We start from the raw sequence: 25,909 nt of genomic DNA, 5'->3' as shown, positions 1-25,909 counted from the left end.
TGATTGGCCAAAATGGAGTGCTGTGAATCATCATTGTTCTTCCTCATCAACCAGATATAAGTCTCAGTAAACAGAAATTCAATTGTGAGAAATGAAACTGAATTCAAACTAATAAATTCAATTTCAAATTATGGTATTTCAGATGAAGTCTTTCAATGCAATTATTCAAGCTTAACAATACAAATTCATATTATGTGATTCAAATTCAAATTTTGAATTCAATTATTTAAGTTGAGCAATTCAAATTCAAAGATAAATAATTGAAATTCAGTTTCTACTGACACATATTTCTGCCCATATATGTCACTCAGCCCATTTTTTTTCCTTTAATTTTTGTATTTATTACTTATGTATGAAATGTTGTTCACTTGATTAAAAGTGGTAACCAAAGGGCCATAAAGGTGCATTACTGTAATGTGAAATCTCATTGGCTCTCTCATCAGTAGTTAGTTTGCAGGTTCTGAGAGTTTGGTTTGTTTTGATGACTTGAATACTATAAATAGCCAGAGTAGGCAAGATTTTATAAGAGGCAAAAAATATCTGGTTTAAGTTCTGTTTATAAGTTCAACATAAATATTCCCAGTACATTTATTACTACTGTTAATACTGAGTGTTACCTGGTTATAGTGTGTTTCACAGTAGGCCAGACCCTTGCGTTCGTAGTGACGGTGTCCAAGGAAGGGTTTCTCACACTTAGCACACACAAAATGCTAAAAAACAAACCCACAGCCAAGCACACATGGTAAGCACAGCTGTCAGTCAGTACATTATCATATTCAGGCAGCAGCGCAATTTAGCTCAGACATTATCAGGTCAGACCACAACCAGATCAGTTCAGTCCAGATGTCCTGTAGTCCAAACAGGAACCAGAGAGAAGGTAGGGTGGATAGAATAGTAAGCTCTTGGGGGTGTAATAATCCTTCAAAAAGATATGTGAGGAATTATGGAGGGATACGACAGATATGAAAGGGGAATATACACCTGATAATCCCCATTTAAGCCCTCAGTAACAACTGGATAAGGACCCTCTATGTGTCTGTAAATGACATTATTATTGAGTATGACAGGCGAAGACTTAACAAATATGGACTAAAAGCAATAACATTTTGATCCTGTGTGTATTGCTAGCCAATTCTGCCAAAACAAAATAATATATATATATATTTTTTTTTTGAAATTCTTAACTCAAATTAAGTGCACATTTCTTCCATAATTGTATTCTTGTAGTATTTAAAAAGCCTCAGACAGAGCATTATATGACCCTGGATAATTAAACCCTTTAGAGTCTCGTATAAACCCATTTAATCCCAAATTGTTCCCTGCTATGGTTGTACACAATTCCAATGATAATTTTAGATAACAAAAAAATGTAAGCATATTAATTACTATCTTAGGTGCCTTTCTAAATTAAATAACTAATTCGAGGTAATCGAGTTGAAAGATGATCAGGCATCAAAAAAAAGTTAATGGCAATCTCACTATCATCAGGACATCATGCTGTGGACCGAAGTGCTGGTCAGTCAGACAGAAACTAATTTGTAAACTTATATATTAGTGTAACCCGTGTAAGGAGGCCGGGAAAATCTACATAGGCAGGGACAAACGAGACACAGGGCAGCAGTCAACGTCGGGTCAATCACTAATTCCCTCACCATGTCAAAGTGTCTCTCACAATAGGCACGACCACTGCGCTCATAAAATGGGTGGCCCTGAAATGGGCGCTCACACACAGCGCACACATGATGCTACATGTGGAGTAGGGAAGATGGGGAACAATACCAATAAAATTTGAATAGACAGAAGAAAAAATGAAGATAGGTGGTATAGGTATGATGCCAGAATAAGAACAAGAAAGAGACAGAATGCAGAGGAATGATTTTCACAGCTCAGGAATGGAGCGCCCTGAACATAACTGTGAAGATAAAGCTGGGGAAAGATTTAGGCACACATATGGCAAACATAAGTGAAATCATTCGAATGCAGGTAATAAAAACAATAGGTATAGACACACAATCCTGAATATATAGTTACTTCAGTTTCTTAAATATTTACATTTTCAAGTAAATTATATTTCAGCAGGAAGTCAATTCAACAATTATTGTAAATATTTGAGACATCAAGGATTTATCTTCTGTTTCAGATTCAAACTAATTTAATCACAAATGTAAAAATACATCTAGAACCAATCAGACTGACAATACCAAATATATTGACTTTTGGGACTTTTGAATTTGAGTGGAAATCCAATGTAGACTTGATGTAAAGTCTCCTAAGCTTCAGTTAACTGATTCTCAGAAGTTAAACAGTGTAACATCGCACCTCCACATGCCACTGCTTGCCCATGGCATTAACCACGCGGCCCTCGATGGGTCTCCTGCAGGCCCCGCAGATGGGGACACCCATCTTGTCATGGCAGGGCAGGCAGTAAAGCTCCCCCTTCAGTTCCCTGGCATCAGCTGTCAGCTCCTTACTGCAGACATAGAGGTTAATAAAACCAGATCAGCTCTGCTATGACTCAGGTAAAGTGCAATAAAGCAAATGCAAGAGATGTAAACACATTCCACAGTTACCAACACATTCTAAAGTTATTGATGCAAACAAAAAGTTTTTTTTGTTTCAAAAATACAAATATAATGAGGATTTTGAAGCTGTATTTACATACATGTCCAAAGAAAAAGACCAAAAACAGCAAATCTGGTGGAAATATAAAAAGCTAAATGTTGTAAATATAATGCAATTAAATACAAGACATTTTTATGTTTGATATCATTAGACGCTGTGACCAAGTCACATTACAGCATTGACATAACACATGTGATTACATGTGTTTACAATTACAATTGCATAGTTAGTCCACCAGAGAGCAGTCTTTGGTCCCCTTATGTCATTGCAGCTTGAAAGTTCTGCATGTTTCGAGTATTTGTTTCAAGTCTGCATAGAAGATTCACTTGTAACACACATTTTTTGGATATTTGTAAAGTTTTCTTGATAATTTTGGCAGATACGTTACAACATAATGATCATGGGTAATCTCTCTCTCCTACATATATTTAAGGCACCGGATTCTAGCATCAAAGTATGCACAGACCTTGCAGCATTCTGACTGCGTAAAGAACACAGTGTGACTTGGGTATGGAATAAAAAGATCACTATCTGTAAGTCTGGTGCCTTTTCAGGACTGTTTGCAGTTTGTGGCATCCAGTAATACCATTGCCTCCAGGCTCTGAATGATCTTGGAAGTGGACATTACCTCTTGGTTTCATAAGTGAAGCCAGAGGGAAGAGCTTTAAACCTACATTCTTTCAGTTGACCAGAATCAGATCCACCACAGATGAAGAAACTGGCCAGGTTTGTGTGCGTGAATGTTTACCCGCAGTTGTTGCAGTTGAAATGATCAGGGTGGTAGGGGTCATTCTTGAACAGGAGAGGCTGCTCCTCGATAATGGAGTGACACTTCTGACAGATGTACTTGCCGAGGCCTCGAGCTTTCTCACGGTTGTGACATGGACGACACAGGTGCCTGATTGGAGAGTGACGAACGGAAAAGAGAAGAAAATTACCAAAAAAGGCAGAGCAATACAGGCTAACAAAATCCTAAGATCTCTTTAGACAGATCAGTAAAATCTCTGATGTGCTTCAGGGTCAGCAGATTAATATACTGTAACTTGCCTAGTATATTTAAAGGATCATTTCGCATTAAGTGTATGAAACAAAAATCATTAATTATTATCATCCTACAGGAACCTCATCCATGATAAGTACTGCTCCCAGACTTCATTACCAAGATCTAAAGGAAAACAATGCATATGAAAATTAAATAAAGGTATTTACTCATTGTAATCATTCATTTCATCCGCACTAACTGCATGCATAGGTCCTTCTAGAGGCAGGACCATTAAAAGGAGGTAAAAGCTGATAATGCTTGACACTGGTGAGAGGAAGTGAATCAAAGAAAACATCATCCTGCCGTGCAGTAGCCATAAGCTGATATATTTAAACACGTTGGTAACCGGTGGTGGAGGAACTGACCTCCCAGCATTCTTTACAAATCCAACATCAGCGAGCACAGCATGGCAGATGTCACAGCAGAAACAGTCTGGATGCCAACTGTTGTTCATAGCCTTGATGACACGGCCAATGATGAACTCACCTGGAGGGATGACGGAGAACTCGTTTATGAGCAAACAGTTACACAGATATTTATTATTTCAAGGGCCTTTCCTATAAGCTTTATTTCTACGTGACGTTGAACAGGCAGGGTCGGGTACAGTAAATGGATGGATGTTATGTATTCTCTGTTACTGCAGTTCCAGTACTTACCACACTGGTGGCAGCAGGGAGCGAACAGCATCTGGAAGTCATGTTCACAGTATTTCCTGCCTTCAAACTGTCAAAAGAATTGAAACAATTTGTAAACATTATTTAATCACACAGTTGACTTCTGTTCAATATAAAATGTATTATACATATAAATATAAATGTATTCATATTGAAAATGACAAACAATGTTTTGTGAAACTGTTTCAGCAATCTAAAACTACAAGTCAATCAAAAGTTTTCACATTGGAGAACTGCCTTTTGCCACATAGTAAAGAGCCTAGTTAACATCTATTCTAAATCAAAATAGTCGAGAAAAAAGCTGAGGGACAGGCTGGAAAAAAGCTGAAGCAGTTTGAAGACAGCAGCTATTACAGTAAGTACTGGTATTACTCAGTGAAATTGACATGCAGAACTAGACGAGGAGAAAGGAAGTAAAGGTAGAAGGAAAAGGGGGAGATCAGGAAATGAGCCCTCCAGGATGTGCGGAAAACAAAATGTGGAAATGTAAGCATTTTTTAGTCGGAAGTTTAAAGATTCAATCTCAAAGATTTCAGTCTCGTTCTCTTTGGCGCCGCCTAACGCCGACGAAAGGTAATTGTGGGAGTTCACTTCCCAATTTAACCATACGTCCACGGGTTGCTCCCTTTGTTATGCTTGTAACTCTTGATTTTCCTCGCGGTCGCTTTCCTTTTTAGACTGTTTGCCTTCATCTGAGCGTCAAATTTGTTTCTTTTTCTTCAGATTTTCACTTATTTTTGAAGTCGTATCTGTTGTCATCGATCTTTTCTTTGTTTGTTCAGCCATAGTAGATTACTGTTTACTTGCAACACTTGCAGAGACTGGTAAAACAGCCGCTTAGCTCCGCCTACCCTCTCTGGCAGACCGACAACTGCTGGGGGATGGAAAACACATCACTAACTTGGTGCTGGGATTTTTTTCCCCGCAAATGTCGCCACAGACACCCAGTCCATAATAATATTATATACTGCAAATGCAAAGGCTTTCATCAGTGGGCCATAGGCTCAAACACCATTGTGTTACCTCATTCGGCGATAGATAGTGACATAACAGTCATTTATTTACATGAAAATCTTCAAGATTAAACCTTAAAATTGGTCAAAAGAGTAATAACTTGAAGAAGGGATGATCTGCATGGCATCATTTAGAAAGGAATACTTAAGTCTTTTTTTTAATTCTCTCTTTCTTTCTGTGTGATTGTGCAGCACACAATGCAGATGTGGGGTTTAATATCTGAATCACATGTCCAAAGTCACAAGTCCCCATGTGATACTAGTGTGCTAGGATAATTGTATGCTGTACAGTATAATTACTCTGGTAATCCAAGCAGCCTTAGCTTCACATTCTTTTAATATCAAAAACTACACAATTTCTTCACAGCAAGAATAATTGTGCATAGTTCTTTGTGTACATTTTATTTGAATTTAACTTCATCATCAATGGTTCCCATATAAACTGTGCCAAGTTTCTCAAACATGTTTTATCCTGATTGTAGTCTTTTCAAAATAGTAATATCTGAAAAAAAAATACTGTCTTTGAATGTTAAAGAGAACGAGAGGGTAAAAGAACATCTACCCTTAATTGTATTCAGTATTCAAAGTCAGAGGCAAGTGGTCATTGGTCATTCGTTCCACTTCAAATCTACAAAGAACAATCTCACTTTCTCATACAAACATTTAACTGCTGTACACAGAGGGAAGGGTAATGATCAGTTGACTGTGTATTTATAGCAAACAGTAAGATCATTGACAGGAGTTAATGCTAAGCCCTTGGCTTTGATGTTAATATTGACGGCAGCATTAGAGACACCTTCTCCTTGTAACACTGACTGAACAGAGGAGCGCCAGGTTCCCTGGGGCCTGCAGGTGAAACATCTGGCTTTGTATCAAAGCTGGTGCAGCTTACTGGAAGGGGGCTTTTAATAATTCAGTGCTTCCCTCTTTATTTACCTCGACAGGACCATGTGTTTAGGCTCTTTGTCTGAGGAATGTGCCTTAAACTTAACAGTGATAACTGTCTGTAAATGAAAGCCTGTTCAGTGACCAATCAGGGCAATTTTAAATGTGTAACCATTTATCGTTTCAGAGTAACGTCTGTTTTCAGGCAATAGATCCAAACATCTCCTTATCCTACTGATCCATCCTTACATGCTTTTATGTTAACTGTGTATTACGCTTAACTGCAAGGTCTGCTGCAAGTGAATTGGTGTTGGTTTTTACGTCACCCACTAGGTGTGTTAAAATCTGTCAGTTACTGCGTCATCCATCTTTTATTGGATGATTAAAGTCAAACTAAGAACAACCTGCTATAGACAAAGGCTTACCTCATAGAAGAGTCCCTCAGGGAACTGTTGGAAACACTGGGCACACACAAAGCACTGCTCATGGTAAAGTTCCCCGTTGCTGTTCACTATCTTCTCCGCTGGGGCGAAACCACTCTTGCAGCGCTCACACATAGCATTGGCCAGAGCATTGGCCATGTTGCTGAGAAGACAGAAATAACATTAACAGGATTACAGTTACACAGCAATTTTAAGCATATAAACAATACATATAATCAGTAGAATCAGTGCATGTCTAAAGTAGAAACGCAATATCAATAGATATCTGTACTTCAACCAATACATCAGAGCATATTATGACATTTACTGCATAAAACCGCCATAGAATTTTATTTGACTGTCAATTTATAATAATGTATATTGACTATTTTATATAACATTTTATACATTTTGAGTCTTTTTCTATTAGCTTGGTAAATAATAGTGGTATAAAGTTTAAGTTCTTAAAGATATAATCTTTTAAACTTTTCATGTAAATAAATGTCTGTTAAGTCACTATCGTCGAATGAGGTAACACAAAGGTGATTGAGCCTATGGCCCACTGATGAAAGCATTTGCATTGTCAGTATATAGTATTATTATGGACTGGGTGTCTGTGGCGACATTAGCGGAAAAAATCACAAGCGGCGCCCAGCTAGTGACGCGTTTTCCATCACCCAGCAGTGGTTGGTCTGCCAGAGAGGGTAGGCGGAGCTAACGGCTGTTTTACCAGTCTCTGCAAGTGTTGCGAGTACTCAGTAATCTACTATGGCGGAACAAACAAAGAAAAGACGGATGACTAAAGATACAACGTCAAAAATAAGTGAAAATCCAAAGAAAAAGAAACAAATTCGACGCTCAGATGAAGGCTAAAAAGGAAAGCGACTGTGAGTGAGGAAAATCAAGAGTTACAACCGTAACAAAGGGAGCCAGCCGTGGACGTCTAGTTATGTGGGAAGTATGCGCCCACAATTGCCTTTTATCTCCATAAGGTGCCGCCAAATAGAACAAAAACTGAGATCTTTTTGATTATCACTTTAAATATCTTTACCTTTTTTAAACTTGTAAAACATTGTTTCATCTTGAAATGTCTCAAACAGAAAAACTTAAATAATTATCATATGTGTTTTATGACTTTAATCTTTGTTATAAAGATGCTTAGCCCCATTGTAGTTCTTTAATTTAACTATGTTTTATGTCTTATATGTATGGTTGGTTATATATTCTACTATAGTCAACTTCATGAAAAAAAGTGTATATCTTTGGTCATTTGGCATGGCTGTGTCATATCAGGAAACACCTAACACTCATATTGTAATATCTATTCCATGTTATTCCTGTGGTGAAAACGGTACTTAAAACCAGGAAAAACAAAAGGAAAGGATGAGGGGAAAAGTGATCACACACACACATACACACAATATCTTGGAGGTAGGCTTATTTTGGCTCTGCTTATCAGGGTGTGGGCATTTATGAGGTGGGAACCCTACATGATGTCTTTCGAGAAAGAAGCTGAAGTTACATTTTAATCACGTGCACTGTTAGACTCAGCGGTGCATCTATAAGTGATGTGTGAGAACACACAGATATGGGTCAATTCCATCTCAGAAACACTAGTCTGAACAATTCCAGTGAGACCTGGAGTGAGTATGACATATGAAGCAAGCCCTGCCCTTTCATTAAACAATCACATTTGTTTTACTGCCTCTTTGCAAAATGTGACTAATATATCATTGGGGAGGGGCCCCAGGCTAATAATTTTTTTTACGAGGCTCTGGTGCCAGAACCTGCAGCACAAATACTGTCACACCCAAAAACCTGCCTCAGTGCTGCTAAAAAAGGGAATCATGTATGGCCCTCTGTATGCTCACCATTATATGTGTTAGCTACTCAGCAAACAGATGGTAAAAAGAAATAATGTGAACTCATTTATTTATGCTGTTGGTACGAGGAATAATCTAAATCAGAATCAGAATCAGAATCAAATGGCTATTTTTCATTTCAGCCTTTTTCGTTTACAGCTTGAACCTTTATATGTCTAAAAACACAACATTCATCCAGCTCTTCTGTTTGCTTCTGATTTTCAAACTAGAAACATGTTAGTAGTCTCAATCCTGCAAACTAAATGCGTAAATGATGAGAAATGTTCAACACAACTGCTGAATGTTATATCAGTTCATATTACCAACACCTCATTTTTATAGTTTTTCACAGGGAGTGGGAATATGAGAAAAGTAAATCACAATATTATTTAAATACTGCTCATAGTCGGCCTCTCCAGTTTCTGTCTGATCAGCCTGAAATAAGACGAGATCAAGAAAAAAAGGATGTTTATGAAGGACACTGATGTTGATATGGATGAATGTGAATGGGCAAAATGTTTACCAGTGGACAATACAATAATATTATCTCATGGTTTGTGTCAGCATGTCAAGCACAAGCAGCACTGATGCTGATACACAATAACAGGAACGTTTAATATATAAAAAACAAAGTGGAAGTTAATGGAAACCTGTTGCAGACAGAGATGTTGAATAGAAAAATGAGAAGAGATGTTGGGACCATCCTGGCTTCTCTGTTTTGTTTGAAAGGTCAGAATACCAAAGTGTATCCAGGCAACACACGGACACACAAACAAGACTGTGGAAGATTTTTTTGGAGGGATGCCTTCTGTTCATATAAACTTAGTTAGACCTATTTGGGAATTACCAAGAGTTCCACAAACTCCTAGACACACTGCTCATCACTTCTAGATTTTTGGATTTAACTCAATACTGCGTTCCATTTTAACAAGGCAAATCTTAGTACCAAATGTTATTCAGAATTTACACAAAACATCTTTACAACAAAAACTTTTTCATCCATTTTCTTTGACATTGAAAGAAGATGTAGGAAAACACACAGCTTCCATGTGGCTTTCTCACACACTTATCAAATACATATTGTTCTGTATACCCTGTCTGGCCTGATATCAGACACACTGACAGCCCTGCCCTGTCCAAAGGATTTGTGAAAGGAAATGATACATCCCTTAGGCATTTCCACCCTCCTATCTGCCTCTAGCACCCTGCGTGAAGGAGCGACGATCCAATGAGCAGTTGTAGGGCAAAAACAAAATAGGTTTTCTTTATTAGATTTAAAGCAGCAGTTGTTATTACAGTAAGTCCTGGTGGTCTTTGAGATAATTTAGAAAGCAAAGAAAACATTGTGGATGGACCAGTTAGTGTGAGGGAGTTGTTGCTGTAGCATGAAGGTCGTGATCCCTCACTAGCTTCACACCAAATGCAACTTGTCTTGTCAAGTTAAAAGTAACACTGACCTTGGTTCCAAGACAAAGCGCTTTGCCCATCCAGGCTCCCAAAACAGTGCAATAATTTTACTTACTAAATTACAGTATTTTTAGTTTTAGACTGCCTTGGTAGAAATATAACATTAAACTTCATCATAAAACTGCTTAAAGCTCCTGTGAGGATTTTTTTATGGTTATGAAACAGACTGAAATAATTTCTGTTGACTCCATATGACCTACAAAAGCAAACCAGAGCATCAGCGACAAGATGGATTATTTCTATATAGTTATTTTTAATGTCTGAAACTGCTGGCGGAGGGTAGGTGTCAGACAAAGTGATTCATTGCACGCTGCCTTTGATTAAATTTTCCAGAGCAAAAATGTAAAGTGAGTGATCAGATGACTATTAAAGAAAGCAGGATGAGATTTTTGGTTAAAAACTACCACCTAAGCATGTACAGGACAAAATCAGCAGAGATAAGAGGTACAGCTTTGTCCACAGGGGGCGCCAAAATCAACACAAACCAAATGTTCCTCACAGGAGCTTTAACGCACATTTGGTCAGGTAAAACTGTATCTTCTTTTGAGTGTTCAGGGTGTGTAATGTCTACCACAGAGACTGTTTTTAAAATACAATTTTAAGATTTAAGTATATTTGTTTAAGGAAAATGTTTCCATCCTGGTTACCCCTCCATGCTGGTCTGTGACTATAAATGGAGGCTGGTTGTCAGCATAGGAAAAGGAGGCAGACTATGACTTCCAGTATGTTCTGTTAGCTCCATCCTTCCTCCTCCACTTCTCTTCTTCTCTTACTGTTCTGTACACACCTAAAGACACTTGTTTAAGACAATATTGGGGAAACTGAGACCTCAACATTACTGACAGCTTTCTGATTAGTTTAAGGTCAGTCCATATCTGGCTGAGCACAGACAAGTCTCAAGTTCTGGCACATCATTCATGTGGTGTTGACATGAAAAGTAACCACATCATAAATGTCTGTGACACTTCTGTCTTATAAATACCTCAGTTGATTAAATGTTGTTGTTGTTGTTGCTGTTATCGACTATTTGAATGTTTAATATTATTAAACAAGCTATTTCTGATTATCATTAAAAACAAAAATTAAAATGAAATGTTATAGCCTAATAGATGACAGACTCCAACACCAGTGTACATTCTTTCACTCAGAAGTCTAAGCACAGTCCCAACTTTGTGTACAGTCAAATCATACTAATGGACATGGACCAGGTCTATTCTTCAATGACTGACAGGACTCTCAGTTTATCATCTCTTACGGTAGCCCAACGATGGCTGCCACTCGCTTGTCCCACCTGAGATCTAATACCTTCTTGTCAGCTCCAGGGTTCAAAATGACCCTACACAAACCTGTGGGTCACCCTCAACCATGTTTTACTGCAACCTGTAGTGAGGCCATATAAGTCAGAAATACATTATATAAATTTAGCCTTCCTGTCCGTCATGCACACATACTTGGAATGCCAGTTGGCATATTCTACTTTGCATAACAACTCCCCCCTTGGCACAAAGATAGCCCTTCCTGTGTGCTCCCTCGTAGCACTCAGTGCACAAACATGACACGGAAGGCAGCTTAAGCACATCAAACTGGCTGGTAAAGCCAGCTCCTAGAATATCAGAATTCTTCACATTCTGTAACACTACAGTAAGCTCAGAGCATACAGACTAACACCATGCCAGAGAATGAGCACACCAAATTCCTTAGCACACACATGCACTACTTCAAACCCTTTTTTCTACACTGTTATCAGTTTATGTGGCCGTCATTGAACAAAATATTTTATTCTTAATTGTGAAGGTAATTCATGGATGTTTTACCAAAGACATCATAATACCAATCCAGGGGATCAAACCACAACTCCTATCCCAGTCTAAGCCGCTGACACTCGATGATGTCACCTGAAAGTTGAAGCGTTTTCCTGACGCAAAAAATTAACCATCCTCTTAAAGTCATACAAAGTCAATAGATTTTGGTCAGCAGCTCCTTTAAAGGGTTGCTGCTGTGTCTTTTCATGCCACACTACAAGGATCTCTCAGGTAATTCACATCAATACAATTTATATCAACTTGGTACGGTTTAAGGACCACATTTAAATAATCAGATCCTTTCCTGAGCCAACTTTTATTCTGACAACAACTACAGTGCTCTAACCCCTGTCTTCCAAATGGCATACTTACAAGCGTGCATAAAAATCACAAAACTCCTTATAGACTTTGACATCACTCTTTCGCCTCTGGGACTTGGACACCGGGACCTCAGCCTCTCCCGCATCCCCATCCCGAAGCCTCTGGTGGTAACCGTTAATTTCCCCATGAGTAACAACGTTTGGGGCTTCTCCATCCTCAGGTATGGACGGAGGCAGGGCACGACCATTCATCTCCATTCTCATCTGCTACGGTGATAACTGCACTCGGAGTCCACCTCACACTTGAATTACAGTCACTGCTGTCAAAAACACTCAGTAGAAATCCTCTGTGCTTGTTCAGTCAGTGTACGTTTCCAGTAATGTGAACGGCAATCCAGAAAGCAGTGGGAGCTGTAATCCACAAAGCAAGACTGAGAGCGAAACACTGATCGGACTGCACTGGAAGTACTCTCCCACTCTCTCTCTCTCTCTCTCTCTCTCTCTCACACACACACACTCCCTCTTGAACTCATTCCCACATCAACTCTTTCTCTCTCACACACACCCACACACACACAGACACACACTCTCAGTCCCTCTCCTGTCACACACACTGTCTATTCTTGGGGCAGGTTACTGCCCACCCTGTCGCCTGTACAACCAGAGGTCACTGTGCCATCACACATACACACAAACACACACAAGCACTTGCCCACATTACACAATACTTGATGTATTTTTATTAATAAATGATTTGCATTCCTAATAGCCACAGTCTATGTTTGATATGTACCCATGCTATCAATCTGTGTTTATGTGTGTGTTGAACAGCTGGAGCTCTCAGCTCTCTGGGAGAAATAACAACGTGGCTCCAGCTCAATATTGCGCAAAGTGGGAATGTTGCACAGGAAAGCAAAGATGCTTAAGTAGTGAGAGATCAACATGACGGGAACAGATAATAAATGCTTATTTCAGCTGTTGTTAAATGCACTGGAACAAGACATTACGCAGCAGTCTGTTTTAACGAACATGCAGGAGCTGAAATAGGAGCCAGATATTGAACCTTCCGCATCTATCTAATCAATATCCCCTTCCTCATGTGAGGGATGCAAAGCACTTGTGTGGTGTGTGTTGGGATCTGAATCTGAGCTCCCCTTGGTCAGTTTCACCATTTCCAAATACACTCTAACCCCCATGCTGGTAAACCCTGCCATGTGACTGTTTATGGACCGCTCATTTTTCCCTGACAGGATTAAACTCAGGATATGATGGCAACATGACGTGAACATCAGTTTGAAACATCATCTGTAGTTATCCAGAGCTATAATTATAAAATATGTTAATCGTACTTATAAATCCCACATTGGTCTTAGCCTAGGCATTCCCTGAAACCCATGAATCTGTGTCTCCTCTGTTGATAGCTCTTAATGTGGCTAAACTCAACTGGCATCTCAAATTAATGACCACTTACCAAACCATCAAAACAACATAAAGCCAGCGCTGGAAATACACTCCAGGGATACAAACATGTTTGAAAACAGATGCTGAGCTCATCCTGCAAAACTTAGGGATGTACAATGAATACGCAAGTTTATAAAGAGTGTCCAAATCTTGTGTGTGTGTGCGTGCGTGCGTGCGTGCGTGCATGCGTGTGTGTGTGTGTGTGTGTGTGTGTGTGTGTGTGTGTGTGTTTTGCAGCTGAAACATGTCTCAAGTTCTTCAGTAAAACAGTCTTCTACATGACTCCATCATTCTACAAATAGACACCCAGTGGAGCCTCAGCTCCAAACTAGGTGCTGGCAGCTGCTGTGCTATGTGTGTGTTTGTGTGTGTGTGTGTGTGTGTGAGAGAGAGAGAGAGAGAGAGAGACAGAGAGAGAGAAAAGGAGAGTTTGTATACATAGCAGGGGCCAACTCTGCCTCCGCTCAGGGGCTGCCAAACTGCATCTAAAATCCTAAAGTCTTCTTTTTTTTAAATTTAAATGCGAGCATGCTGTATGATGTATTGCTGCTTTTAGAATCTATTTAAATGTTTCCGTCACTCTCAAGGGAAAGTCTGTTTTCTGAAATGAATGACAAAAAGTAGCCAACAGTTGACTTGGTACTAGCTTTAAGCGCCTTTCCAAAACAGAACAACAACTGCAGAAAAGTCACCTGTCTTTAGCAGAGGCTATGCTGGGAATGTTATCCAATGGAAACCAGTGTTGAATGACTGGGGTACAATGGGCACAGGGTGGGTGCTTAACAGGAAACAGACGTAATCTTTCCTCCTGATTACAGTGGGTGCCATGTTCCACTCTAAAATGAGAGCTTAAGAATTGTTTAGCTCTCTGGTGTGCAGATTACCCCCCAAAAATGTGCTTCATTAAGGCTAAATTCAACTTTAAAGTAATAATCTTGAAGATTTTCATGTAAATAAATGTCTGTTAAGTCAATGTATATTGACTATTTATATAACAATTTGAGTCTTTTCAGTTAGCTTGGTAAATAATAGTGCTATAAAGTTTAAGTTCTTAAAGATATAATCTGTAGGACTTTCAAGTAAATAAATGTCTGTTAAGTCACCATCTATCGTCAAATGAGGTAACACAATGGTGATTGAGCCTATTGGCCCACTGATGAAAGCCTTTGCATTTGCAGTATATGATATTATTATGGACTGGGTGTCTGTTGTGACATTTGTGGAAAAAATCACAAGCGGCGCCCAGCTAGTGATGTGTTTTCCATCACCCAGCAGTGGTTGGTCTGCCAGAGAGGGTAGGCGGAGCTAAGCGGCTGCTTTTTCAGTCTCTGCAAGTGTTGCGAGCAAACAGTAATCTACTATGGCTGAACAAACAAAAAAAAGATCGATGAATACAACTTCAAAAATAAGTGAAAAACCAAAGAAAAGTAAACTAATTTGACGCTCAGATGAAGGCAAACAGTCTAAAAAGGAAAGCGACCGTCAGCAAGGAAAATCAAGAGTTACAACCATTACAAAAGGAGCCAGCCGTAAACGTCTGGGTAAATTGGGAAGTGTCCTCCCGCAATTACCGTATATTGCCATTAGATGCTACCCAAGAGAACGGAAGTTTAATCTTAGAGATTGTTCGGATGACATCAAAATTAAGCATTTAAATATAAATAAATTTCAGCATAGTCAATTTAAAATGTGGATTGTACCATTCTCTGAGATGAATTAGAGAATAAAATGAAGATAGTAATATATTTCCCTACTGACGTTGCTGAGAATGGGAAGTGGTGCAACAGTCACCTTGACCTCTATTCGCCAAAATATTCAGTTCATAGTTTAGTCCAAAAGATTCCCAACGTGTTCCATAAATATCATGCTCACAAGAATAGGATGGACGGACAGACGTGTGACCAACAGATGGACAGACATACAGACAGACAACCCAAAATCATAATGGCAGTGAGTAGGCAGCCACCAGAGGGGAAGCATAAAAATCTGACATGCTCTTGCTTTCTCTCATTGGCCTCTGAATCATCCGAAAGCCACAATGGATTAAGCAACATGTGATCTCGGAAGAACTGTGCTTCAATTATCTTAAATACATGTTTGACACCTGCGAGAGAGGAGGGAGAGAGAGAGAGAGGGAGAGAAATGTGAGTGGCAATAGGAATGTCAACCTGAGCTTAAAAATGGCTACAGCAACTGTCAGCAGTCGACAAAGTGTCTCTGGTGTGTTCCCTCTGCAGGATAGGATTTAAAGACTTCCTTGTGGGGTCATTAAAGGTCAATGGAGAGGTCACAGGTCAGGTCACTCGTGGCGATGACTTGGAAAATTAGGTAGGAAATATACAGTGCCAATGAAACGACTTCTGAGGCTATATTTCCTTTTCCATCAAAGTGTTTGTCTATCTTATAAAGATGGATAAGGCTTAAAAATGTACATCCCCATTGTACATCCCCATTTTTAAATGAGTCCGTCAGGGAGGCCAAAAGCCAAAAGAGTTTGGGAAAGATAACTTTGATTAACTTCACACAGTGACATAACTGTGCCAAAAAAGGTAAGTAACTGTTATTTGTGGCACAATATACATAAAATATAACTTATTAAGAAATAAAAATAAAAAAAGTCAGACTTAAGCAACAGACTCAACTCTTAACTGGTGCGAGACGAGCACCTTCAGGACAAAGGAACAAATCAAACACACCCTGCACAGACACACACTCCTCGTCACACACTGTGTCAACAGCAGCCATGGAAACAGGGACATGAGGGCTGCTTGGACAAAATCATTTTTCCTTTGGCAAGGTAAAAAGCAAGCACACACACACACTGCACAGACACACACACACACACACACACACACACACACAACACTCAGTGAAACAAACTAATTAAGTTATGGTGCAAACATAAGTTATGACTAATATTTCCTTTGTTTTGCACGTTTTGTTCCTGACGCCCATTGTGACCTGCACTGTCAAGGGTCCTACGTAACTCCACAGACAGCCTGGAACACACACAGCCCAAATGGTACATTATATGTAAAACAAACAGCAACTTTGTTACAAAGTGTTACACATGTAAGAGGTTACAAGGGGCTGCCTGTTTTATTTACAGGGTTATAAAAACCTAATGTATCCCTACAATGTTGCTAAAGTAATTATGTATTCACAGTTTTCTACATGATAGAAATAGAAATGATTAACGTCGGCTTTTTGCATACATACATTGTGTCTTGTGTTTTGCTTGCTTAACACAGTGTCATGCCCTCTACATCTTCCTAGCAAGTAGGATCTCTCTCTCTCTCTCTGTGTCTCTCTGTCTCTCTCTGTTTGATTACAAGAGTGTGCAGGGGTTGGGCAGCTGCAAACCATCTACAATCAGCTCTGCTTCAAATCCTGGGCTTCAACTTCACCACGCTGCCAAATCGTAGACTCTGTTCTCACTCAGTCTAGTTCAAGTCATCCTTTAACTCAAACCTGTTCTCCTTTGCCTGCAGCTGTGCTCGGCCCAACTCCTGCCTCCATTCCACTCCTGAACCCACTGGATTTAACTTGGACCACTACTCACTTGGACCTACTACAAAGCAGGATTTGGGGTTATTGAGGTGACTTCAGAGTTAACTGTGGGTTTTTAATACTACGAAGGTGGTTCACTTCTTAACAGGGTAGATCACCATGGTAACTAATGCTTTACTGATGTACATCTACAACAGAGACTGATAAAAACACCGAAGCCTTGCACTTGTTGTACTTATAAGACACGAAAGTACATTTTAAACCACTTTGAATTGTGGTTTTATTTGCTGGATAAGTCTGTTTGATACGGCTGGGGCTATGAGAATAATTATAAATCTGTTATAAACGCCTCATAAATACATTTGTGCAACATACTAATTTAAGGTAATACAGGGGTGTTATTACAGTCAGAGTCAGAGTATATTGGCCTCTAATGATGTTGCAGTGATAGTAAAGACTTCATTTACACAGTCTGTGATTTTTTGTCAGTTGTCCCTCCTGCATTGGGATGCTACATCTAAGTGGATTTTAGTCTGAATTACGTATAATGTCTTCATAGTTTGCCCTGAGTTTGTAAAATATGCTGATCAACTGTCAGCAGACTCGTCCCTATGTGTGATTGGTCTTACGCTGCAGACTCTGCTCCTTATATGTGAATGCACTCATAGAAACCCTGGGAAATGCACCGATGACACATTAGCTCTTTTTATACAGATTCTACAACAGTGGCGTAACGAAGCTCCCTCATTACTCTGCCTTTGTACTTTTACACTGAACCACACAAAACCATCATATTGCTGTCCCAGAGTGTAATTTCAAACTGGGTTCCGTTGAAGCAGAAACGAAAGAAGTGCAACGTGTAAACAAAAGGCGTGAGCTCCACATACACATAAACATGGCTTTTCCATCCTGCCAGTTCCCCTATTTACAAAGACGTGGTTTAAACTTGCCCCACCATTCTGCCTCCCTAACTTTAACCCAGGTGTAATAGCTGTCCAACCTTGAACAGCTTGTGTAAAATGGTTTGAGATATGATCATTCATGTTGAGACGCCATATTAATGCCAGGTGTGAACATCCGTACTAAGAGCTGTCTGCTCTGATCAGATCACCCCGGACGCATGTTAATAACTGGTGTAAACAGGCTCACTGTGTCCCTGCCCAGTCAGATATGATCTCCTGTCCAACATGTTGTTTTTATTCAATGGTACATTCTGCTTTGTAGAGATTGCAAGGCATAAAAACAATATAAAAGAACCCATCCAACATCAAATTGCATTGCATGACAAACAGGGAGGCTCCAAGTGTTTGACTTGGTACATCTCCAAATTGAGAGCTCCCTCTTTCCAGTCCACATTCTTCACATTCCTACATTCCTCTAATCACTTCAGGATCACACACACACACACACACAAAAGAAAAGGATTGACAGGGGAGGAAAGAACGGGAGAGACAGAGAGGTGTGTGTAAGACAGGAAAAGAAGATCCAAAACGGATTCATGTTATCACTTTGCGAAACAATCTGCTAAACTCTGCACATGCTGTATGTTCTCTATCACTGCTGGTCTCACATCTTAGAGGAATTCCTCCATCAGCTGCAGTGTTTACTGATCAAACACTCCACCACGTTTCACCATTTCAATCCTTGTCAATACTACAAGACACACAGAAAACCACTTTTCTTCAAAGGTTTTTTGGTGGTGATACTGGTTCTGTAGCAACGCAAGGAACCCGCTACATGATGCAAGATGGTGTCAATCAGCTCCATTTAATGATAACAAAGCTGATAACCGGCTAATTATAACAAAACCAACCCAAACCATCACAACATTCAAAAGGCAATATTCATACCACAAGATAAAGCCAACTTCAAATGGTTTACACAGTATACAGAAAAAGCCTATTCATGTAAACATTTTAACCTTAATCAGGAAATAGATAAAAGTTTTATGACCCAGGTCTGGTTCTTTTTATTTTTTGTATTTGTTTGTGGTGCCTTAGAGCACAATATAGCTTATATCTGCAGCCATTTAAAACTATACATGTGCCGCTATGAAGAAATAAAATAAAACACAGGTTGCTTTTGTACAAAACGAGCAAACTGTCTTGAAAAATATATACCGTCTTGTTAATAGAAAATGACTCACATACCGGTGGTTAGCAGAATATTAGTGACATAAATGTATAATTTAATATAATAAAGCACCATCACAAGTTACAGACAACACTTATCAAATAATTTATCTTGACATTTGACGGGAGATGAAAAGCCTCACAAAGGTAAACTCACCTGAGGCTGTCCCCGGCCACACTTCCATAACTGTCTGGTCTCTCCTGTCTTCGCCTGTACAAGTCTGAGTTTGACAACTCCTTCAGCCTCAAAGACTTCATCTCCCCTTCGCCTCTCACCCTTCCTTCCTTCCTTCCTTCCTTCCTACCACTCGTCTGTTCAGAACAGTGAGTCCACACCAGTTGTCTCAAGAAAAGCGTCTGTTTTAATTCCTGTACCAAATAAAAACTCCTGAGCCGCTGTCGCTCGCTTTCTCTCAAACACACCTCCAGGGCTCACACCCCTGAGGAAGGACGTTTACAGAGGTGTGGTTTCACAGCCTGCACACCTATCAGCTACTTCTTGCTCCACCTCCTGTAGCAGGTAAATGGGAGAAAAAAAGTCACAGAGGATGAGAGAGCCATTCCCCTTTCTGGCCTTTACCCCTGCTGCCTCTATTTACCACCTACTTCTCTCTGGCTCGCTCCTCTGTTTGAAGAGAAAGCCTGAGAGAGAAGAGAGAGAACAAACAACAGAAGAAAAGGCTATTGTCCACGCTGGCAGGCAGGTTGTTGATACTGACAACGATTTACGTAGAATAGAGATACAGCATTTTGAGGTCAGTTCGACCTAAACTGGATATTTGAGGCTAAAAATAATATCCAGAACTAATACCTTGTATTAGATCTTTGGCGAGACTCTCCCATATTTGGTCACAAAAGAGCTGTGCCAAACACGTGTATTAGGCCGGGATATACAGACACAGTAAATGCAGTGAAGGAAAAATATATTACACATGGGCATTGAGAAAAATGGTTAAATATGCATAAAATGTCATCAGTAAAACATCAACAGTTTCCTTTTTGTACATGCACCACTGTATACATAGACGCAATATTACACAACGCGTGATAAGCCAATATTTCCATCTACACAGCAGCTTGTTTAGAATGGTGGGAACATACAGACCGATTAGAGCTGCATAATATCAAACAAAGCAACTATAATAAATGGAGTTACAGCATAAACTGCATTTTATTAGATTTGAGCTCCTCTTTTGTAAACCGTGAGATTACTTCCCAGCACTAACAACAAACTATTGACAAGGGGGAAAATGTCAGGCTATGAATAATTCATCACAATGTTATGTGGGAACAACAGATCCTCCCAAACAGACACAAACCATAACAGATGCGCATTTTCAGAAGGAGCTAAAAGTCGCCTCTCAGACACTGAAAACAAGAAGCTGGGACGTCATGATGGCGGGAAGGATTAGTCAGAGGAGGAAAACCAAGTCACCGAGCAGCCAAAGAAGAAACAGAGCTCAAACTTTACAGCACGACATGCAAACTGATTAGAGATCCATTCCTGAAATAGCTCGTTTACATTAACTGTGTTTATTCTATATGTACAATCTATCTGACACCATTTGTCAGATAGCTTTAACTGGCTGTGGGTGGACTCACTGCTGACAGAAACCATGTCTCTCCCTGTGTACAGACTGATACAGGCCTTATGAATAGTTCACACCATGCAGATTCACCTTCAGCAGCTTGCCTTGACCTGCTCAGCATTCCACATTGGTTTGACACACACTTACACACACACAATGAGTAAAAGCACACACTGTGAATGCTGAACTTCAATATCAGCATCACATCCTTGCAGCAGCTGTAAGGTGCAGCTGGGCCTAAACATGGTAAGATGAAATGTCTGAGTATGCCGGATCATTCATGATGAATCATAGTTTTATAACTGACTAAAGCTCATTTACAGTTGGGAGTCCAGTTGGGATAAGAAAGAATTTCCATCAAAAAGGGGGGAAAGGTTATTGTAATACATTTTCAATCTTAATTGGAGTGATTAGTAAAAGTGGCAATACATTTATGTCATCTGCTCTGGATTACACTGTGTAAGTACATACAATGTGTATGGAATTATGGTACTACGATCACTGGGGGATTTAAATACTAGTCCTGTGTTTTGGATTGAAGTTGCAGGCAGCCAAAGTTATGTGAGATTATAAAATATGCACAGGACTGTCTAGTTACAAGCACACACACACACACACACACACACACACACACACACACACACACACACACACACACACGTATACACACACACTCCTGTGGGGCTAAAACTGAGCAGACATTCCCAGACACTCCAGAGCCGCCCTGCTTTCAACATATGTACACTGCCACTGTGTGGACAACACTGGTACTACCATGCCATTGACTTTAATCTCCAGCCTGACTGCTGTAAACCGAGGACACTTTTATAATTAAAATAAATTTGATTTATGTATAGTGTGATTCAAAGAGTTTGGCTCTTAACATATAAAGCCTTTTCCAATGTACAAAAAAACAAAACATTTTTTAATGTTTGTTTAACTAGAAACATTTTCTAGCTGTGCTAAGTTGAAATAGGTTAATCATTTGACCCATTCTTTCCATCGAGTTGCATACTGTATTGCTGCTTCTCCCTTGTAATGATTCTTCTTTTCACTGAACCTATTTATCATGAAATTTAAATTACAAAGAATCTTGCCAGAGAACAGGAAGTACACAAAAAAGTACATACACAACAGTCTAAATGCTGAGCTACAGTGCAAACATTTCAAATAAACACCACTGACATGATGCTGACTTCCTATGACAATACCCAAAAGTTAACTGAGATGTTAGACCATGCCCAGCTCTAATGACCATGAAAAATCATAGTGCATCTAACAGAGCAAGTAATGGAGCCTGGGCCTTGGTACTAGGCTACTAGCTACTAGGTACTACACTTACAAATAGTTATGAGAGTGATAGAAATGTATCTTACCAAAGTTTTGTGTCAAACTGCAGTGAGGATGTTTAAGTTTTTGCTAAAGTCCCTTTGCTGTCACTGCAAACACTCCTACTGCCGTTATCTCAGCCCGCATGGCCACATCACTTCCTGTTTGCTGTGTATGCGCTGTGTGAGTGTATCCACTTGTGCCTATGTGACTGTATGTGTGTGTAAGGCATGTGTTGATGTAAAAACAGCATAAAAACTTGCCGTGTGGCTAAGGCCTTTGCCACCCAGACTGTGTCAGGATGGACGAGGGGTGTGAGGAGGACAAGGGGGATTCAGGGAGATCAAAGAGAGAAGAGGAGGAAGCACAGAGGAGGTGTGAGGAGGTGCAGGGAGCCTTCAGTGACAACGCTGAATGGATAATCAAGCAGTTCTCATAGACCTGCGATATAAAGTGTGTTCCATCAGCTTGCGTAGAGGAGGTTAAAGGCCAGACCCACTGACCACATAGACTACAACTACCACTACCACTACCACTGGTTGATCCAGTATAATGATGTGTGTGCCTTTGAATACGCAACACAAATGTTGTGTAATTGTAATTACAGCAACTGTAACTGCATACAGGGGAACTCCTGCAAACGGCCATTGCACAGCCTGTTGATCCATACTTCCTTTACTTAAAACACACTACATGCTTTATACTATGCTTTATACTTAAACTGCTATAGAACTTATATCATAAAAGTAAATAGCCAGTTTAACTATTAATAAGCGACAGTATGTGTAAGTTACAATAAACACTCACATTCCTCCAGACCACATGCATCAAGTTAGTACACACACAGTCCAAATCCTACACCACACAGGTTCACTGTTCTTCCAAACAAGGACAAGTCCACACTGGAGCCTGGGTCGCTCCTTTAAGCTCTAGTTGTATCAACACACTGTGGAATCAGATATAAAAGTGATGCAATGGGAATGCAGCAATCCTCAGGCCTTTAAAAGACTCGCCCTCTTACAGCTTTTAGTATCCAGAGTGCTTTATAAAAGCTAGATTCATCCCAGGCCATAATTTATTGGGCAGAGCACACAGCAGCATTCACACAGCTGGAAAAAAATACTGCTGTGAAAGGCATACCCCGGGGAATGGATAGTCAGGAAGTGGTTTAGAAAGCAATAAGTACTGTCCAGTGACTTTGTGTGGACATTCCTGTGCAGGGAGGAGGTCAGTCTGCAGAAAATGGAGGAACATCCTCATTCCTTAAACACTTTAACATTTCTTTATCACTTGTCATTGATTGTTGGTATCTTTATTCATTAAAATTGTTTGTGTTCAAGCCACTGATACAGTAACAAAGTCAATGAGTCTCCTGAACTTCAGCTTGTGAAAGTTGATTTCTATTGATTATTTGTTTCATATCAGATATATGACTATGGAAATCATCCTAGATAAACCTAAAAAAATTGGTATTGTGATCCTAAAGACAATATTCCCCCCCAAAAAACATAAGAAGGCAGGTATCAGGAACTAGACATATTATGTTATTATGCTGATCTTGGCTCAAAATTTTCAGTTAACAATGCAACAAATAAAAAAAATAAAAAAAAGTTTTTAAAATCTAATGCAGATTTAGCCTACTACTATTAGAAACCAATATAATAGAGATGTACCAATCAGTTCATTTAAAGGAGTACTGACAAAAGGCATGCTAACATTTCATACAAATAACTACATTATTAAGTCTATCCCTTTTTGGGTACCATTATTTGCAATAATTTTTCTGTTTTTATTTGAACAGAACAGAATTTGGTGAAATAGGCTAATCAATTAGAACATGTCAGGTATTTCAGACTTTGCACGTATCAGAAAGACCATTACTAAAATAATCAAATTGTATAAAAACTTCAAACGAAAGGACTTTAAAACAACCAGTAGCAATCCACCTTTTCTTTCTAACTAAAATCAAACGCATTTAATTAAAAAAATAGCCTATATTTTCTAGACCTAGCTAGCTTTCAGTTGTTATATGTGATATAACGTGATTTTACGTAAGACAGTGTAAGACATTACGTTTGTTATGCTGTTAGCAACATCATATAATTCAGTTTGTCATCCAAAGACCTGCAATATGTTGTTTCAGACGCATGAGCACACACAAACAAGGAAAACTTCAGATAATATAAAGTAAAGTAAATAGCTTTCCAGTCGAAACTTTGATTAATATTTTGTATTTTGGAAATAGCCTACATGAGTTCAACTAAATGCTTCCATCAATAACACAGTAGAGGGCGCCAGCGAGCAGTTTAAGTGACCAAGTTGAGATTGTAGCTATACAACCTGAAGTACATTAATACGTAGCAAGTTTATGGCAATCCAGGTTTACTCGCCGTGATAATAAGCCATGACAAATTTTTTGTGTAGGTTAAAACGTTGCACATGTTTAACTAGGTTTGACAAGACTAAAGTAGGTGTTTCCTAGCCTATGAGAGAATGGAACAAACCAGGCTGCATTTTTTTCTTCAAGCGAGAAACTGACAACTTCCCAACTCATCAGGCAATTGTGTCTTTTAGGAAAACACTTTTAAACTTCTCACTTACCCATTTGTCATTTCGGTAATGCCGAGCATCGCTCCGCACTCTCCCGGAGCAGACTTGTGGTTTGTAGCTATAGATGCAGATGTCCAGATGTTGTTCAGCCTGGGATGTAACGTTACCGAGTAGCAGAATGGCGAAAATGGGCCTCGCCTCTGTTCATCAAACGGTCAAGGTACGCTCTACGGAAGATTGCACTTCCGCTAATGCCTTTCAAAGTAAACCCCTAAAAAACTGTACGACCATCTACACTTTAATCAAAATGTGATTTTTTAAAATCCTCACAAATAATGTTTTAAGAAAAAAACCCTCAATTAATCATGTTTACTAATTTAAGTCATAATATATATACATATGTATATCTATTTATCCTATAGAAAATATTCAAATAAAGAGAAACTGAAAGGTTTTGCCTTTGCTGTGTATTTAAGTTTCTTGACATGAAAATGCCTTTTGTGAATATACTATATATCTGTCCAACGAACTGTGAAGGTCTTGTAAGTAGATTTGCACCCATATGCATCTAGATCTATACAATACGTTTATCGACAAAATTCACATTTTTATGGTAACACTCAAGTTATTCTACACAGGCGCCTTTCACAAATAATCTTTTCCTACTTGTCACAGTAGGAAAATTACAGTGTAAACAATAATATGTATAATAAAGATTCTATTAAGCCGCTTAAGAGTCAGGGCCTTTGTATTGTGCATGCTGGTTAATTATCTCACTTAGTGGGACACTTGAAAAGAATGCAGCCATCGTAAGGGGTACTAGTAACACACCGGTGCATTTTCTAATTAAACATATAAAATATGTTTTTTTTAATTCTGCAATTTTTTACTGTTTTTTTACCTGATTAACTACACATCTTCAATGGCATTGAATTCTTTTCAGTTCATCTTTTGGTCTCACATGATGCCAGATCCGTTTTAGGGAGGGCGTGAAGCATCTACATTTTTTATAAGACCACAGAAAGTTCTGTAAAATGCCTAAATTATTGACTGTATGTAAAGATGGTCTAAATGTGTTTTGGGAGCAGTTAAGCAACCACTGTATACCAGTCCCTTGCCAATTAAGACAATAAATGAGGAAAAATGTGCTTTTACTTTGAAAATCAAAGGATCAGTGTTCTGTTTTTCTGTTTATATGTGACAACTTGTCATTCAGTCTGTGCGCTTTC

The 25,909-nt window shown here is 39.2% G+C and overlaps 1 protein-coding gene across 6 annotated transcripts in view; it reads right to left on the bottom strand.

Annotated features, from left to right (window-relative positions):
• Positions 1-24,845, bottom strand: part of LOC138592226 (LIM and senescent cell antigen-like-containing domain protein 1) — a 29,042-nt gene extending 4,197 nt beyond the window's left edge. The window contains exons 1-7 of one of the 6 annotated variants that reach the window (XM_069662935.1): positions 24,732-24,845; positions 6,662-6,821; positions 4,321-4,387; positions 4,030-4,150; positions 3,371-3,520; positions 2,320-2,470; positions 618-710 (exon numbers count right to left, since the gene is read on the bottom strand). In XM_069662935.1, coding sequence (XP_069519036.1) covers positions 618-710; positions 2,320-2,470; positions 3,371-3,520; positions 4,030-4,150; positions 4,321-4,387; positions 6,662-6,821; positions 24,732-24,760 — 771 coding nt within the window. In that variant the 5' untranslated portion in view covers positions 24,761-24,845. Of the gene's footprint in view, positions 1-617; positions 711-2,319; positions 2,471-3,370; positions 3,521-4,029; positions 4,151-4,320; positions 4,388-6,661; positions 6,822-12,161; positions 12,490-19,369; positions 19,708-22,177; positions 22,266-24,731 lie in introns of those variants that run through there. The other 5 variants (XM_069662936.1, XM_069662934.1, XM_069662932.1 and 2 more) reach the window with 5 other exon arrangements.
• Positions 24,846-25,909: the final 1,064 nt, after the last annotated feature.

Source organism: Semicossyphus pulcher, unplaced genomic scaffold (assembly GCF_022749685.1).
Source record: "Semicossyphus pulcher isolate SPU_LCO1_2020_fin unplaced genomic scaffold, fSemPul1.0.p SCAF_15, whole genome shotgun sequence".
Classification (NCBI taxonomy): domain Eukaryota; kingdom Metazoa; phylum Chordata; class Actinopteri; order Labriformes; family Labridae; genus Semicossyphus; species Semicossyphus pulcher.
This window is presented reverse-complemented; position numbering and strand designations above follow the sequence as displayed.